Genomic DNA, 18,320 nt, shown 5'->3' on the forward strand with positions numbered 1-18,320 from the left:
GAATGGTACTTTGGAAGTCTTAATAAAATGGAAAGGCTTACCCACATATGAGAAACACATGGGAGGATTTCACCTCCATTGACAGCCAATTTCCTTTCTTCCACCTTGGGGACAAGGTGGCTCTCCTTGGGGAGGATAATGATGAGACCCCGCTAGTGCACGTTTTTAGTAGAAGGAAAAAGAGTGGACAGAGAGGATAAAATGACACTTTTTCTACTCAACAAGCATGGGACATGTGGCATCCTTAGAGGGACAGGTGGCATCCTTGGATTGGAAATGGAATAATTCTGTTAGAGTGAAAGTTAGGCGTAAAAAGGGTTGACAGAGAAGATTGTTGGCATTGAAAAAGTAAAGGGGAATTAGGTTGGGGAGGTACTGGCCCTCGAAGCCAGCAGATTATCGTTACTTCTTATTTTTTATTTTGTTCTGTTCTGGGAAATCTGCTTTGTCATTTTCTATTCATTCTTACTCTTGTACTTGTTAATCTTGAGAGATTGTACTGTTACCTTTTGAATATTAATAGAGATATTGAACAATTTCAGAATGTTTGGTTGAGTGTGTTTATGTGTTGTGACTGTGAATCTGTTTATTGGAAATTGTAGTGCCTGTGAGTTTTTTGCAGGTGGGAATAACAGAAAGGATTTAACGAAACAGAAAGGTTCTAACAGTATCTTATGTGGACCCCAAACATCCATATGCAATAGATCAAAGGTACTAGCAGTGGTAGATTGACTCAAGGGAAATGGAATCCTAGTTTGTTTAGCTAGTGGACATATAGAACAGTAGGGTGTATGTGTCGATGACAGATTAGCATGTATTAATTTTAAGATGTGATATGGAACATGCGCTAACCTATGATGCCAAATTTCTGGATTATTATTCAAAGAAGATGTAGATGATGACAAAGAGATACAATCTTTATTAGTTTGTAAACCAAAAGATACATTTTGCATACAACAATAAGTTTTGTGGGCATTATCACTTATTGTCTGTAAATTGGTTACATTGGTTTTCAGCTTTGAAAGAGGCATGAAATAGTATAGCCCTTGCTTATGCTTACCAATCCTTTTCAACTTCCCACTCCAAAGGTCCTGAATCAAACAAAAATCAGGATAAAATGTAACTGAACAATTGTTTAAAGTAGTTAACTTGGACACTGAAAGTAAGTTGTACTTAAAATCTGGTAAATGAAGCACATTATCTAAAGAAATCCCTTCATCCAAACTGACAGAACCAGTATGTTGTATGTTAGTTTTGGTACCATTTGGAAGTCCTACCAATGTGTCATGGGATGTGCCTATATCAATAGGAGAATCTAAGCCTAAATAGTCATATGTCATATGGTATGTCGCTCCTGAATCTATAATCCAATTACTGGCAGTATGACATGAATACAAAGAAACAAGTTTGCCACTGGAGCTGATACACTCTCTTTCCCAAGCAGTTGCAAGAGCTGATTATATTGCTCAATTGTAAGAATGGTTCCAAGATTTGTGCCAGACTTAGAATCACTGGTCAATTGTAAAGATTGCACTTGATTGGCTTTAGCTTTTGCTCCATTTTTTCCTTTTGTGAACTGATAATCTGCAGGTAGCCGTGTATCTTGTAACAGATATCCTTTCTATGTCCAAGAAGATGACAGTGCTCACACTCAAAATATGGCTTCTTCCTTTGCACTTCGAAATCTAGTTTTGTGATTTTTTATTATTCTATGCATAAAGTACAGTTGAAACCTCTGAATTGGTGTTGATTCCAGCAAGTATCTTCTGACTTTCATCTTGATTCACAATTAAGTACGCCTATTTCGTCGACGGCAGTGGTGACATTAATTAAGTAGGAATCATCAAGTCCCATCAAGAATTACAATAATTTTTGCTGGTTTAAATGTTCATGATAAGCCTAAGTTGTAGCACTATCAGGAGGTGGCAAGCTTACTAAAGCATTCAATTCATCCCATAGTGATTTCAGTTTGTTAAAATACACTGCCACAGAGTTTTTACCTTGGACAAGATTAACAACTTCTCTGTGAATTCCAAAAATTCTTGTACCATTCACCTTGTGATATTGCTCCTAAAGATCTTGCTAGACTTGAGACGCATTTGTAGAGTAAACAATTACGCTGAAAATTCTTTGGATATTGTGTTGAAAATCCAGGCCAATACCAAAGAATTGGACCTTTCCCATTGTGCACGTAAAAGAGTATCAAATGTCGATTTCTTGCAAGTTTCATCCACAAACCCTAACTTGTTTTTAGCACGCAACGATACTGTCATAGCTCTACTCCAAGTTCCATGATTTTCAGTCCCAATAAGTTGTTCTGAGACTAACACCGAACCTGGAGTATTCGATGGATGTATATAAAGAGGCGAATTTGATGAATTTGGATCTGTTGCTGCTACATTCGGTTCTCCATTGACACCTGCCATTATTGCTTTCAATTTCTGAAATCTCTTCTTTCACTACTCCAAAAAGAAACGAAGGATTGATTTGGAGTACTTAGATCAAATCAAGTTGCGGAAGCATCACTCTGATACCATGAAACGAAATGAAGAAAGGAGAGTTTTCGTAGAGAAAGAATTTTCTCACTTGTATTGCTCTATTTTCCGTTACAAAACTATATACAAGCTTAACTACAACTTTTGCTATTAACCAACCTTTACTAATCATAGTTACTGAATTTATTAACTATAGTTACACAGCTGGATGCAACTAACACTCAACTAACTTGTAACCATGCTAAGAAACAATTAACAGTAAACTAACTAAGCTGACTAACAGCAGTATACTGCTCTAATATATACAGTGCAGAAATACCTCAATCTAATGATGTTGACTGATGATATTTATCCAATTTTCTTTGGTCGAAGTCCTTCAGCTGGCCATTTCACACGTTTGAACCACTTTCAAAACACTCAGACAGAGCAAAACATAGATCACCACAGCCCAAAAGAAGCACATATATCACCAGATAATTGTACATATGCAAATAAGATTGACAAAATCACAGAAGCTTCCAATGATGCTGAGAATGCTTGCAGACCTGCAACAACTTAAAGCATTGTCTGCAATCGATTCTAAACTTGTTTATCTAAACACAATCAGTAAAGTTAGCAAATTTTATTTGGAGTTACAAATATCAATATAGCTGCAGCACACAAATAATATCCTCAAAGAACCGTCCAAATTGCATATCTTGGAGTTAGGAGTATTGAGGCTAATTGACCATATAACAAAGCCTCCACCTGAAGTTTGGAGGAATATATGTCAGATGTTCTAAAGTTTGTCTATTTACAACCGACCAGTATCTCATATGATACAGCAAGATTGATCCTCAAGGAACGAACCAAGCAAAGGTACTGTGTCATTGTTTATTATCTCTAACAACAAAGACGAAAAAAACCTCTTCAAGAAGTTATTCTGTTACCCAACAACATAAACACTCAACTGCCAACCCTGCAAAACTTTCGATGTTCACAACCTTAATCTCTGACACAACTAAGACAATCTCTTCCGAGTAATGCTACAGCCACCGACGGTAGTTCACCGAATGACATGACAAAATCTTGACCATTGATTAATATTAAGTTAAAATTAATCAACGGTCAGAATTTTGTCACGTCATTCGGTGCACTACTGTCGGTGGCTGTATTATTTTCCATCTCTTCCATTTATCTAAGGCATCCTAACTACCCATATGCCCTACAGTTCAAGAAATTCCTCAAAAAATCTTTACCTTGCGCCATTAACAAAGAAAGAGCATATCAGCCCCCTGCATTTGAAATCTTTGCACAGCCCTCTCTAGGTAATATCATATGGACCATCATCCAAAAATGAATGAACAAACAGAGATTCGATTAGCCATGGAATGGCAAAATCTAGAATTTTCTATGAACCCTTCCTTCAGTTTTCAAACTATTAGACAATTTTTCATTCCAATATGCAGCTTATCTATTACTCACCATAAGCTACTTTAGATAAAACTCAGTCACTAGAGGATGATTTTACTCCTATATCAACATGTTCAAATGTCATGACCAAGCATGAATGACCCTGAATTCAAACAGTTCAGAACCAGGTCAACAAGAATAGTTTCTTCTGCCAACCCATAAGTAAACACTGCTGTAGAAAAAATGATATCAAACTAGTCCAAACAGAAATCAAATTAGTTTCCACTTGGGATCAAGCATCATATGTTAAATCGCTGCCAGTTTCTACATTTGTATACAACTCACTATCCGTGACGCAACTGGTATGATATATCAACGTCAACCACATGAATCCACATAAGTTTAACAAAATCAAGTAGCAGCAATACTTATGAGTTTAAATGCATGTTCTTTAAATGTAAAAGAACCATCAATTTTTTCCAACACACACCCGGACATAGCTTAAACACTATTGGTACACTCCACCCCATATTATTGTAACCAAGCAACAAAGTTGAAACATATCTCCCAGAAATTGCTAGTAAAATTAACTAACTACACCATGTAAAAGCAAGTCCATAAGAACTATTCAGAACTTATTAATTAATTACAACATGAGCTAATGAAAGTCTGGATATACAAATCATTCATCCGTATACATCTTTGATATGCAACAAAACAAATCCATTATCAAGAAGATTGAAAAACATTACCAAAAACTAGTAATTCAATCTCGTCTTGAGTCAGAATTCTTAGCCATATTAAACCTCCTCCTCTTCCCTTTCCTCCTGAAATTTCTACCATTTTCACCAGAACTATTTCTGCTCGTTACCTCCACAGAATCCAACTCTTCAGAATCAAATTTGTTCTCATCTTCTTCACTCTCTAGTTGACTCCTCTCTGAAGCAATAAGTCCGTACGGTTTCACACTATGAACAACTCCTTTGGGAAAAAACCTGGCAGAGGGTAAGCCATCAGGGGTCTCAAACAACTGGGGCCCATCCTTTTCGGTCCAGAGGTCAAACCCACCGGGTCTCTGAAACCGGTCGGCCAAGACTTTGACTTGTTCATCGGCGGTGACCGAAAAAAGCGTGGGGGCTTTTTCAACGACTTCCCAAGGCCGTTCGAGTTCCGAAACGGCGGCTTTGAGTTCGGCTCTCTTCCGCATTTCGTATATTTGCCTCTCGCGGGAGAGTCGGGCCTTGAGGAGCTGTTTGGCTTTCTTGGCTTGCATGCGTTTCCACTGCCACTTGGAGACCCCACCTGGGTAAGTTCTGGGCCCGCCTCCCATTCGGATTATAGTTGATTTTTGGTGGTGGTGGTGAAGGGAGAGGTTGGAGAGTTTGGTGCGGAGGAAGAGTGGGATTGGAGATGTTAGTGTTTTTGAGAAGGAGAGGTTTTGAGAGTGAGATAGAGGTGGGGTTGTGAGTGAAAGAGACATTTGCAAGATTGAAGACATGAAAATTTTAGTGAAGTGAAGGCGGAGATTGTGGGTTTGATTTTCAACAGATTAATCAATCTGCTTAATGAGAACCAGATTTTGCAGGGAAGTGGAAAGAGAGGAGAAGAGCTTGTGGCTGCAAAAAGAGTTACGGATATGTGGACTGTCAAGTAATAGTCTTTAATAATAATGATGTCTTTCCTTCGAAAGCAAGCACCAGTGGTCTAGTGGTAGAATAGTACCCTGCCACGGTACAGACCCGGGTTCGATTCCCGGCTGGTGCATCTTTTTGGATATTTTTGTAATTTCGATTTTTTTTTAGGTTCTACTCGTTGGGTATTTTGTAAATTCCCCATGTTTTATCAGCTTCTACTCGTTGGCTATGTTGTAATTATGTAATGTCAAATCTTTTATCGGCTTCTACTCGTCGGGTTTTCGTAATTTCACCATGTTTTATCAGCTTCTACAGAGAGTTCTACTCTTTAAAGGGTTGTTTTGTAGTTTCACAATGTTTATCGGCTTCTACTCTTTGGGCTTTTTTGTAATTTCACTGTGTTTTATCATCTTCTTCTATTTAGGTTGCTTTTGTAATTTTACCATGTTTTATCATCTTCTTCTCTTTGGGTTGCTTTTGTAATATTACCATGTTTTATTATCAGCTTCTTCTCTCTGGTTTGTTTTGTAATTCATGTTTTGTCAGCTTCTTCTCGTTGGGTATTTTGTAATTACATGTTTTCTCAGCTACTTCTCTTTGGCTTTACTTGTAATTACATGTTTTATCAGCTTCTTTTTTTTTTTTTTTTTCACTTAATTTCGATTTTGGTCAGCTTCTTCTCTTTGGGTTTTTCTGTAATTCCGTCAGCTTCTCTATAGGTTTTTTGGTAAATTTTCATCAGCTTTTTCTCTTCGGTTTTTTTGTAATGTCATGTTTTACCTGCTTCTTCAAAATTTTTTTCTTTTTTTTTTTGTTTGGGGGGGGGTTGGATTTCATGATTTATCAGCTTCATCTTTTTGGGCTTTTCTGTAACTGCAAATGAAGGATTCATGGAGGAACAAGGAACTTTTAAAAGTATGAACAAATTTATCAACTAAATCTAATAAAAGCCTCTTTTAAAAGTATGAACAAATTTAATAGTTATTGCCCTGAGGAAAAGATCATACTGCCTGACATAATGTGAATCTAATGAGAATTTTCACATTGAGGGCCAAGATTGAAGGTGTGTTAGTACATATTATCAATGAAGTATAGATTTTGGTACCAAGGATTTCTTCTTGTTCTGTTAGCTCTGTTCCCAAGTTTCGAAGATAATTCGCAATTATATGTTAATTGAACAATTTTAATAAATAAAACAGAGTTTAAACGTGCCATTGAGAATTTTTACAGTAGGAGCAGTATTATTCTCTGAAATCTCATGCATAATGTAATACAATTTATGAATTATGATACTCTCCATTTGAGTAGTAGTTTGTACCTCTGATATAAAACTGTCTTTGGCTGCAATGTAGCCATATTTGTTGGGGAACCTCTGTGAATATTTAGCAAAAGCTGTTTTAGTTTTGGTTATTGAAATTGTTCCATTACCATATTATTCACATTTAATGGCGAATTTTCTTCTAAACATGAGAACAGAGCAAGCAAAATAAGAAGAAATGTTTGACATTTACAAGGCAGAAATGAGAAATATTCAATTAATTTCCATGTCCAAATAAAAAGAACTTTCAGCGATTCTGCCTTCAATCTTTAAACTTGACTTGCAATACGGAATATATGTATAACATCAATTACTCAACAAAATGCTAACAAAAATCTGAAAATTGGTGGATGAAAATGCAGATTCATCGGATTCAGTAAATTAAACCCAACTAGGCCTGCTCCGGGGTTGTAACTGGTTAGCTACTGCACGTGCATCTCCCCCAACATGTTACCCTACTGGGTTTGACCATCAACAAATTTGAGCTGGCACAGAATCACTATTCACCAGTAAACAATTGTTGTTGAATTATGAATCAACTCCCCAGCGCAATCAAATTCCCATAATGCAGAGACAGTAACTGACAGAAACAGAGCCCTTCATAATATATTGAGACTCTGCCATCGGACTCTTCACTCCAAGGTGTCAAAAACCTTCACTGTTCCCATATACAAAGGCAAACCACATTAGTTTTTTCAGGTCTTGCCACATTATAAATTACCTTCTTCACACCTCGTGTCTCAAGTTTCCAGGACACTCTTCCGCAAATGTAGAGGACAAATTCCAAGATGGCCCCAATTCGCATTGACCTTAACGAATGATATACCTACAATTCATACTCTTCTCAAATGATACTCTCCTGCAGACATACATATATTCCTCATGAATCCTATTATGCAACTTCCATATCATAGACCCAACCATTCTGAGGTATCAGTCTACGGTTATCAAACAAACAAGCATCAGAAAACCAGTGCCTAATGATAATTTACAGACAAGAAATTCTTCTTAAGATTCTCTAATTCAGCACCACGCTTTGATGAAACTTTGTTTAACTATGTTCCTTTTGTGCTTTCAATAACTATTGGAGACCAATTCATGAACATAGATGAGTAAAAGACAAGAGAAATGGAAAAAGGTTTTGGTGTAAATCAAAGGGGAAACATGTTTTCTTCTTGTTTCATTCTTGAATTATAATTTAGGAAACAATTATTTTAGAATTACATTTGTTCTAATGTACCCTAGACAGAAGTAGGGCGATCCTCAAATTAACCAGCAAAGTTGCCATGATTTGCCTGCATCTAAAGACAAATAGTATTAAAAAATTTCATCCGTGACTTTTACTAGTTACTCTATTCAACTTTTAATGATAGGAAATACTTCTGAGTGATTGAGTGATTAAATAAGAATTCTTGAATGTATTACTCAAGAGGTCCCTTTCTCAGTTGCTAATAGGGGTAATCATTAGAGCGTTTACCTGGCCGATAGTTCTAGGGTCGTGACAGATTAGTTGAAGTGCATGTAAACTGGTTCGGACACTCTCGGTCATTAAAAAAAAAAAAAAAAAAGTCTCTCCTCTATTACTAATAGGGTAGCCACTGAAACTCTTATCCGACAAATGATTTCAAGGTCTCAGGGGATTAGTTGAGATGTCCGAGCACCTCCTGTCATAAATTTTTTAAAAAAAAAAAAACCTTCCAGTGACAGCATGCATCGGTTAATTAGCAAAATTTCTCGTTTTTAGGGTTAATGAATGATTTATTAACTGGAACAATACAAATTTGAACTTTTCTTGGAACCCTGAACAGTTTTTTTTAAGCATATTTAGCAACTTCTTGCCATCTTCTGTATCTCATTAAGAAATTATGGGGAGCAGAGCCTGTGTTAAATTAATTAATTAATTAATTTTTTCTTCTGTAACCTACTAATAATTGAATCCAAATGCATTACAGCTTACAAATAAACATATTAGAGATCTTGTTCCTTAGTTTAGATCTTAGTTGTATTCTAAGTATTCTAATATTCTAAAGAATAAAGATTCCAATTGTATCTTCTGCACTTTCCCCCATTCAACAGACAACCCCATTAACCCCAAATTAATCTATTAATTATATTAATAATGAAATCCACCAGATGGAAATTTCCATCAAATCCACACGATTGGAGGATCTCCTTTTTAATGCAGAAATCTCCCTATATATGGCCCCTCAAATCAGCCTCTTACCTCTACTGCTTGAAAAAAAGAAAAACTTAACCTTCTGCAGCACACAAAAATTCAAAGAATGGCTCAAGTTTTTCTTCTTTGCTCCATCTTAGCCTGTGCTTTTCTTGGTCTAGCCATGGCTACTGAAAATACCCAACACATTCTCCACTCAAATCCACCGGCACAGAGTCCATCGAGCAGCCAAACACCTTCAATACGGAAACTTGGAAAGCACCAATCGGAAGCAGGTTTCAGCCCATCTGAAACACCCGAAGCGGCAAAAGAAAGTGGGAATTCTTCTGATAAAAAAGCTTCAAATGAATCAAACAAGGAAGAGAACTTGAGAGTTGAAGGACAGGAGATCCATCTGAAGAACAATCACCATTCCGTTGACAAGTCAGTTGCTGGAGGTGGTGTGATTCTTGGAGGACTAGCTACCACCTTTTTAGTAGCAGTTTTCTGTTACATAAGAGCCACTGGAAGACACAAGGCAGATAATAATCAGTTTAATGCTTAAATTTTGATTGTTGTAATTATACACTTTTGGTTACACCCATGAGTTTGCCACTACTATGTTTTAAACTGTAAAGAATTTATATCATAAATTAGATATAATTATTTCTACTAAAAATTTAAAATTTTTGTCTTCAATTACTGGACAATTTTGTCATAAATTGCAATTTATTTTTTATCAACTTTAGAAATAAATCAATCTTTACGGCCAGAAGGGTATAGCGGGCCTCATCTTGGGCCCTTCATCGAATGGGCTGGATTTTATTGTCATATTAGTAATTTAATTGGAATATTTGCAATTTAATACAAGGATGCACTTAATTTGCTATTAATTTTAGAGTAAACTTTTCCCACCCAAGGTTTGCCTTACAACTTTTCCACGCAAAAAGTTTTAAAATACCACTTTTTCACCCACATTTATATTCTGTTAATACCCTAAACACACTTCATTTCAGTGGCGGATCCAGCCACTTCCTCAATTTTTTTTTTATATTAATATGTATAATTTATATATTTTGGCCCACCCTAACAAAAATATTAATGGATAAAAATAGTAATGTATAATAAATTTTTATTTTGGCCCACCCTAAAAGAAATTCCTGGATCCGCTACTGCTTCACTTTCTCAACCGATGTTTGGTGAGTTACCAGGAGCTAGGGTAAGAAGGTTTTTTCAGAGTGGAGGCCAGTGGATCAAATTACGGTGACCGATTGAATATTCGTCGCTAGAAATCAAATAAGAATAGGAAACCTTAGTTTGGCGATGGTCGACGATCAGTGAGAAATCAGATGCCAGAGTGAGAGGGGTTTTGTAGAGAAGGGACCGGAGGTAACGGAGAGAAATTTTGCCGTCAAAATTGGTTGGATTCGCCTTTGGATAGTAACGTAATATTATCTTTGGGTGGGAAAGTGTCATTAAGGCAAACCTTGGGTGGGAAAAGGTTGTTTATTAATTAAAATAACTTGTGCTTTCTTGCTGTAAAAGCCAGCTTGACTAGCCAGGTGAGGCCATAAAGCAAACGGAACCGCCATATCTCTCACCGTCTTTTGATTTCTCAAAAGAATTCCCTCGTACTCTCTAAAACCAACCAGAATCAAACCGAAACCGAATCATCCAAACAGCCAGCTATGGTCGACGAGAAATCTGTGATGGCCGTGATTAGGGCCGCCAGGCCAACCTTTAGAAACAATCACGATAAACTTGCCTTCTTAGTTCACGCTTCTTTTCTCGCCTCGGGACATGTGTTAACCGCCACCGGCTCTTCCGCTGATGCTTCCTTCTCCTCTCCCTCCACTGGTTATCACTCATCTCATCTTTAAATTGTTAATTGTTAATTGTTAATTTTTAATCAATCATTTTCTTTTTTCGTTTCTTTTTACTGAGTGCATTCTTATGTTTGGTTGCTTAGATGAGGTGGGACTTGATCAATGGAACGACCTGGAAGATAATTACGCGTTTGTGTATATAAACCCTGAGAACGGTTCAAAGAAAGTGCTGGTGAAGTGTCTCGTGATGGGCAACATACTGGTCGTGGACGCCTTGGCTCAAGGGGCGTCTGAACCCGTACATCTCGAAATTGAGTACGATTCTTGTCGCTCTTGATTTGTAACTAATTCAATTTTTATTTTTTTCACTTGTTTATCTTTAATTTATGGTGTCGGTGGTAGTGTTGGGCAATACGTTGAGGAAGACGGCACCGCGAATTACTCTGGGCAGTTCAAGAATTTGGATAAGCTTGTTAAGTTTTTAGATACTGAGATTTTGAGTAAATTAAATGGTTCTCCGAAACTATCAAGGTAATTACTGTTTCATGCTTTGAATTAGTTAGGGTCCGTTACTTTTGATTAAGTTTGTATCTGTCTTGGTCGATGCTGAAGCATGATGATTTCAGTAAGTGTTAATGTTGTTGTAGCTTATATTTGAGAATGAAAAACTAAATGCATTTAAGCCATGTTGTGACTATGATAGTATACAAATATTCTTCATTGTTTATGTTCAATTCTTGTTCTTCTTGACTTTATTTATGATAAAGAATAGAGTACGGATTGCTTGCCTGTTCTGGATTGACCAATTTATTTGACCACCTTCATATGCATTATATGTTTGTACTACTTATAAAGAAATAAAATTTTTGTGGGTGTGCTGTTGAACTTAAATATTAGACAAAGGAATAGATGGATATTCAGTGTAGTATGTGTTGGGCAAAGCTCCATCAATTTTGGAGAAAATGTTTCTTTGTCGTGAATGTAGCCTTTTCATCAAAGCTTTAGTATGCATTTTAGTTTACAAAGTGGACTATTAAGTTGAATAAGAATTATGTTTTTTTGAAGATTGGAGCTGTTGTCTGGTTCATTTTGACTGTTAAAACTACCCAGAGTCTAGAGATGCATAGCAAGGATGCTTTCCATTATTAGCATTTCACTGATTTTGATCTTGTGCTTTGCAGTTTGGTAACTGGCGAGGGGTCAAGGCGTAATATAAATGATCATGGTGTTGGAATTTATGAGCCTACGGGCCCTCAACCTCATCCTTCAGGGTAAACTTTTTCATTTCTTTTCTTTCCCTTTTTTTAATTACTTTTTTTCTGCCACTTTTTCTATAAATAATTGTGGAAGGTCATAAGTTTACTTAATCCATGTATTTTCATAGTTGCACATCTGGACCATGTAATACTAGAATTATTGATGCATCCAATTCTTTTGTCTAAGATTGTGAAAACGTAGTTGTTGATGTAAGTGAAGCTATTATGGCAATAGGCAATAGATGATAGACTGGCATGGGATGAGTGGTCATAAGTTTTGTTTACTATTTTGTCCAGGCATATTGCCAATCTCTATGACCTCAGGCTGTGGACTTATTAGGTGCCTAGCCCTACGATTGCATTTGGCCAGTTCACGCCCTTTATAGTAACCAATAAAACTTTCATATATCAAACTTGGATAGAGATGTTATGCTTATTTCATCAATTTGTTTCTTTTCTGCTTTCTAGAGATAAAGTTTCCAATACTTGTTTGTAATTTGGTCATTATGTTCTGGAGAGGCAGTCACAGTTGTGCTTCTTACTCCTTTGCACAAGTACCAAGTGCTAATGATATTCAAGATTGACCCACTAAACTAAATCAATCTGCTGTTTAGTCTATGAAGTGGAAAGTCGATTACCTTACTGTTTAGGAACTTTGGCATTCCATGTTCAGAATGAGCTTTTCAAGTTGTTATTTTGTTTGCCTGGTATTTTGTCATGGCATATGTATTCTTTTTCATTAAGTTCATTGAAACCCCTTAAAAAAAGAGGTTGCACCATTGGTTGTATCACAATAAGTGCTTATTTTGTCACCTTATCATATTTCCAGATGATTGTTTTCTACAGATTGGAATTGAGTAATCATGTTTCTGTTATATGGATGACTCATCCTTGTTTTCTTGGGTAGTTTATCCTTCAACTAGCCCCTAATGTAGGATCCCCCTAACTTAGTGTTTTGTGGCTTGCTTGTAGAGTCGTGCTTCCTCCTGTTAATCCAGGTGGTGTTAGTGATCTTTTTCCTGGTTCTGGTGCTGGAATGTACCCAAGGTACTGAACTATGCCAAATCAATTGCTTGTTTTGCTGGTCATTTCTATTTCAATACAGTTGTGTCATAACTATGTATCTGTTTTAACTACCTTCAGAAGGGATCCTGGCAGCGGTGGCAGCATGCTTATAGGTTTGTAAAACCAGTCAAATTTGTGAGTTTTTTGCACATAAGTTCATCATAACCTCTCCAATTTATTGACTTTGAATATGTGGATACTGGATACAGGACCAGATGATCCTCGCTGGTTTGGTGGAGGAATTGGTGGAGAGCCTGGCTTCTTCGGAGGACAACCGTGGGTTATTTAAAAATATCTCTATTTCATATCTTTCGCTTATGCTTAGGGTCTAATTATTTTTCGATTTTTGGTTTTGTTGCAGGGGTGTTCCTCCAGGTGCTCGTTTTGATCCCTATGGCCCACCAGGTGTTCCGGGCTTTGAGCCCAACAGATTTGCAAGGTACATTAGATAGAATTGAACTTATGTTATAATGGTAGTTCTCAAATTGTTTTTTTTTTTATCTTTAAAGTTTTGAGGATTATTCTATCAAGTCTTTGAGTATCGGAACAGAGACATGCCCTCATTAACCAAACGTTGGAAATTTGACATTTTCTGCTTTCGTTCTCTTGTAGGAACCCTCGAAGGCCCGGTGGTGGGAATCATCCAGACCTGGAGCACTTCCCTGGTGGTTCGGATTTTATTTAGGGATTTCCCTATTAAAGAGTGTCGTCAATAATGTTTACTAGAGTTAGAATTAAATACATGATTTCCAGTTTATACTTCCTTGGAATTTTTTCCTATTTATTTTGTTCGGGTGAGACTGGAAACATGTTGTAAGCTTTTAGTTTATATATATAAATAGTTTGAAGAGGTTTAAGTTGTGTATTATGATATTTTCACTTGAAAGTAAAAGAAAAATTGGAAATGTTTAAAAACCAATAACTTCAGTGAACCTGTTGCCGGCCCATTGGTATTGGGCATTAGACTAAACTTACGAGTTCCAACGCAATTTTCGTAAGGGTTTTTTTTTTTAATTATTATTTTATCATCAAGGGTGTTTAGGTCAATTTAACTGTATCTCAACTAATCAGTGGAGTTTTTAAATTATTGACTGGGTACGAGTCCTAATGATAATGCTTATTAGTGCATGGGTAAGAGTCATAATGATAATCCTTATTAGTGTATAGGGAGATTTGAACTCAATAGCTCATAAAATCTTTTTTTTTTTTTTTGTTACGATCAAGTTACTCAATACTGGTTAATTTTGGTAGGATTTGCTTAATATGTACCATTCTCAATTTGTTAACAATAGTATCATATAATAATTATGTACCAGTACTAAAATAATAATAATAAAAGACCTTTTTAGTTCACTATTATTATTCTATTCTATCTTACTATTCTATCATAAAAATCTAAAAATGTATCTGTTTTAATATTCTTAAAATTTAACTCTCAAAATATTAATAATTGCCTTTTTGTCATAAAAATAACTCAAGTTTTCTTTTTTTTTTTTTCTTAAAAAAATACTATTATAAAAAACATAAAATAGTTAACTAAGGGAGCAAAAACTTTGAAGATAATCTATAATTTCCATTCCGGCTCTAAACAGGTGCAAAATTAATTAGAGTACAAAAAAGTCAAAATTCTTTAACGTAAATATAATTGGCTAACGGGCATGACTAGAAATCTTGTGGGCTCTGCACGCGCAAGTTCTATCCTGCCGCCCACGATTTATGTTTGTCTGTTTCCTTTTTGACATGAAATTAGTGCCGGAGGAGCCGGCGGTGGGCTGTACTGGCCCATGGCACATCACGGTCCAGCACAAAAAAAACACGGCATGATACAACATAAAAAGATGTAAGTCATGCCGTAGGCCTTAAAAAAAGTTTATAGACTGACACCACATGAAAAAAATAAAATTAATAGCTATTTTTTAAAATAATCGTTACCCCCCTCTGCAAGGGGGTAACGACTATTTTAAAATAGCTATTACCCCCCTGCACCCCGCCCGGGGGGAGGGGGGGACGGGGGGTGATTTGTAACGACTATTTTAAACTTAAAATAGTGTTATTGAAGCCATTATGTGTATGAAAGATTTGGTGACGATAGATTTCAAGCTTCAAAATTGTATTAATGAAGATATATTTGAAGATTTTAAGAATTTAGAAATTAATGAAAATGAAGATGTATACTAATTCTCAATCTTGATTTTCACGTTTGTATTTGTAATTTATAATTATAACTTATAAATAATAAAAAATTATTGAAATTTAATTAATATTTCAATGTCTTATTATTTTATTATATTTCATAGTGATTATATATTTTTAATTAATATAAATACAAAATATCACTAAATATAATATATAAAATATTTTTATAATAATTATTAATAATAAATCAAAATTACCATAATTTTTAAATATTAAACTAAAATATTTTCACAAAGCACGTGGACTGGCCCAAGGCACAATACGATATATAACGAGCCATGCCGTGGGCCTTCAAATTTCGTGGGCCTTCAAATTTCGTGGGCCGACATGGCACGACAAAACACAAAACTGTGTGAGTCTTGGTACGGCACGACCCACGGCACGATAGACCTTGAATTTTTAGGTACAGCACGGTCCATCGCCACCTCTACCTGAAGATAGAAGAAATTATAATAACACAAATAAGACTTAGAAGATCCTTTGGAATTTTAGTTTACATGAAACTACTGCGAGAAGATGAGAAGAAATTAAAAAATATAAATAAGACAAGACTTAGAAGATCCTTTGTTCTTGATTTGGTCGGACCGTTCAACCACCAAAACAACTGTTAACATTTACTAATTGTTTTATACATTTTTTAAATCTGTTTCAATTATCCAGAGAGAGTAGTAGTAGTTAATTGTATAGTGAAAGAAATAATCAACAATTGCGGCTCCTCTTTTTAATCTTCCCCTCATATTAATCCATTTTTAAAATTTGAATGAGTAACAGTCATACACAAATTGTTTCTCATCACCTAAACAGCAAGAAAAACCCAAAAAGAGTTGCATTCTACAGTTTCCTTGAAATATTTTAATGCATAAGTTGAAGTCAACACACAGTTCTTTAACGTTTGACAAATTTATGGTCATGGTGATAGGTAATTTCTTGAGCATTTACAGCGCAAGAAAAAGAGAAAAAGGGTAAATAGTTATTGCAAAATTTCAACACTAGACGCCAGATACATAAAGACAGAATATATGACTCAAAAAAGTCTTGAACCTACATGGAGCAATTTCTAGTGCACAAAATACTGATTTCATAGTGTGTCAGATGGCACAATAAATATCAAACTCAAAGTGTGAAACTCCCCTAAAATCAAATCCAATAAAGCCAAGAGTAAGACATCCCATGTATTATTTTCTTTCATGGTTTATAAAGAGACAAACAGGGTAGGTCCCCGTGAAGCTTCCTCTGAATTTCTTCACCATAGAAACGTAAGTAACTTGGAAACGTGTGGCACGTCCATTTCAATTAGTTCTAGAAACTCATTAATCACTTGAATCTAATTTGCACGAATTCAAACAGAAACAGCCACCACCCTTCTTGATTAATTAATTGTTAATTAACTTTTTCTTTGAACCAACCAAAACCATCCCTTTTAAAAATAATTGCCTATTGTTTTCATATAACTTATCATCTTACCTTATTTCTGATACTCCAAAGTTCAAAACCAGTGCTAGTCTTATCTGGGTTAGTTTACCTTCAAATATTTGAAGATAAAAACTTTTGTCTGAAGTGCTCTCTGTTGAATCATGGGTATTTCTAAGCCTTGTCTATTTCTGATTCTGATAATTATGAGTTTTTCGATGTCCCATAGACCAAGAGTTGCAGAAGCAAGGCCACTGTCCATCCAACCTCAACAGAGTAAGAAATATTACGGCCTTTAATTTGCTTATTTATCTCAATTCAATTTGTGATTCTTGGTTTTATAGTTTCTTATGTTATGTATGTCTGTGAATTGTAGGATACACGAAGATATTTGAAACGCTTGGAATTGCTTGCAAGTGTTGTGATGTGAGTGGAAATGAATGCTCAAGTACTTGGACTGAGCCCTGTTCAAAGCTTCAATGTCTGCCATGGAAGTTACAATAGAGACACTACTGTTTCTAGCTAGTTAAACTTTTTGCATATGGTTTGTACATATCTATATATACTGAAATTGAGTGGTTTAATTAAATCAGTTCAAGAGACTAGCTTGTTGGTTATAAACTGTTTTTATTTTGGCTTCTCTGGTTTGTACACATCCACATCAATTATGATAAAACTCAAATCTCTTAGCTACAATTATAACATGAAATTCAGTTCAAGGTGTAGCTTCCACTTCAGTTCAGATGACAGATGCTTTTATGTTTAGAAACCCTGAAGTAAAACCAATTAAGTGAATAATAATCAGTTATTGAAGTAATTTAAGTAACTCAGTTTGTAACTTGAATTAATCCCATTTCTACGTATGAGATTTTGATGGCTAGAAACTTCTGCAAGTTCAAGAAGTTTTGTTAAAAGATATTGGTTTAGTTATTTTGAATCGATGATGAAGACTGGTTCACTTGGTTTCTAAGCTGAAACTTTCATGGTTATTCTTCTCGATTGGAACCTTATACTCCTTTGTATTAATATCAGTCATTGACCCAGCAACTTTTTACAAAGAAGCTTCGTTATAATTTAGTAGTAGCCTTGGATGAAAATTCAACCTATCATAAGCCTTTCTTGTATTCTAATTAGTATTATTAAATGTCAATGACTTAAGAGGCTTGAGTTGATCAGTCAATCAAACGCTTTCACCTCTCCTTAACACCCAAAATAAATAACTATTGAAATCTTGAGTTTCAGAAAGTCTACTTTCTTTGAAAGTTCCATCATTTCTTTTTTTTTTGACCGGAGGTATCTGAATTTGTTTATGCGCATCTCAACTAACCCTGGGACTCTGAAACTACTGGACGGATAAAAACTCTGGTAGCTAAAAGTTCCATCATTTCTATAGCTATTCTTTTCTTCTACTTTGTTCAAGAAAATAAATGTTAAAGGAAAAGCATTTTGATTTTTTCAATTGGATTTATTTCATTTTTCTGTCCTGTGAGATAGTTTAATATTAAACTCAGAAAATATTAAATACTCCTTATAAGAGGGATTTTCATAATTTTGTGACAAAATGGTTGATAAT

The 18,320-nt window shown here is 35.5% G+C and overlaps 2 protein-coding genes, 1 long non-coding RNA gene and 1 other non-coding gene across 4 annotated transcripts; 3 read left to right on the plus strand and 1 right to left on the minus strand.

The window, feature by feature from the left end:
* Positions 1 to 4,351: 4,351 nt before the first annotated feature.
* Positions 4,352 to 5,478, minus strand: LOC116126264. The gene has a single exon (XM_031411962.1). The coding sequence runs from the start codon at positions 5,383 to 5,385 to the stop codon at positions 4,654 to 4,656; it is 732 nt and encodes a 243-aa protein (XP_031267822.1). The 5' UTR covers positions 5,386 to 5,478; the 3' UTR covers positions 4,352 to 4,653.
* A 102-nt stretch (positions 5,479 to 5,580) lies between these two features.
* Positions 5,581 to 5,651, plus strand: TRNAG-GCC. Its single transcript has one exon. It is a non-coding gene; the product is annotated as a tRNA-Gly (tRNA).
* Positions 5,652 to 10,572: 4,921 nt separating this feature from the next.
* On the plus strand, positions 10,573 to 14,036 carry LOC116126257 (probable proteasome inhibitor). The gene is made up of 9 exons (XM_031411955.1): positions 10,573 to 10,851; positions 10,964 to 11,135; positions 11,223 to 11,351; positions 12,002 to 12,091; positions 13,049 to 13,123; positions 13,220 to 13,254; positions 13,351 to 13,417; positions 13,503 to 13,580; positions 13,754 to 14,036. The coding sequence occupies exons 1-9, from the start codon at positions 10,683 to 10,685 to the stop codon at positions 13,824 to 13,826; spliced, it is 888 nt and encodes a 295-aa protein (XP_031267815.1). The 5' UTR covers positions 10,573 to 10,682; the 3' UTR covers positions 13,827 to 14,036.
* Positions 14,037 to 16,744: 2,708 nt separating this feature from the next.
* On the plus strand, positions 16,745 to 17,443 carry LOC116126266. The gene is made up of 2 exons (XR_004127451.1): positions 16,745 to 17,023; positions 17,124 to 17,443. It is a non-coding gene; the product is annotated as an uncharacterized LOC116126266 (long non-coding RNA).
* The last annotated feature ends 877 nt before the right edge of the window (positions 17,444 to 18,320 follow it).

This window comes from Pistacia vera, unplaced genomic scaffold, assembly GCF_008641045.1.
Source record: "Pistacia vera cultivar Batoury unplaced genomic scaffold, PisVer_v2 Contig178, whole genome shotgun sequence".
Taxonomy (NCBI): Eukaryota; Viridiplantae; Streptophyta; class Magnoliopsida; order Sapindales; family Anacardiaceae; genus Pistacia; species Pistacia vera.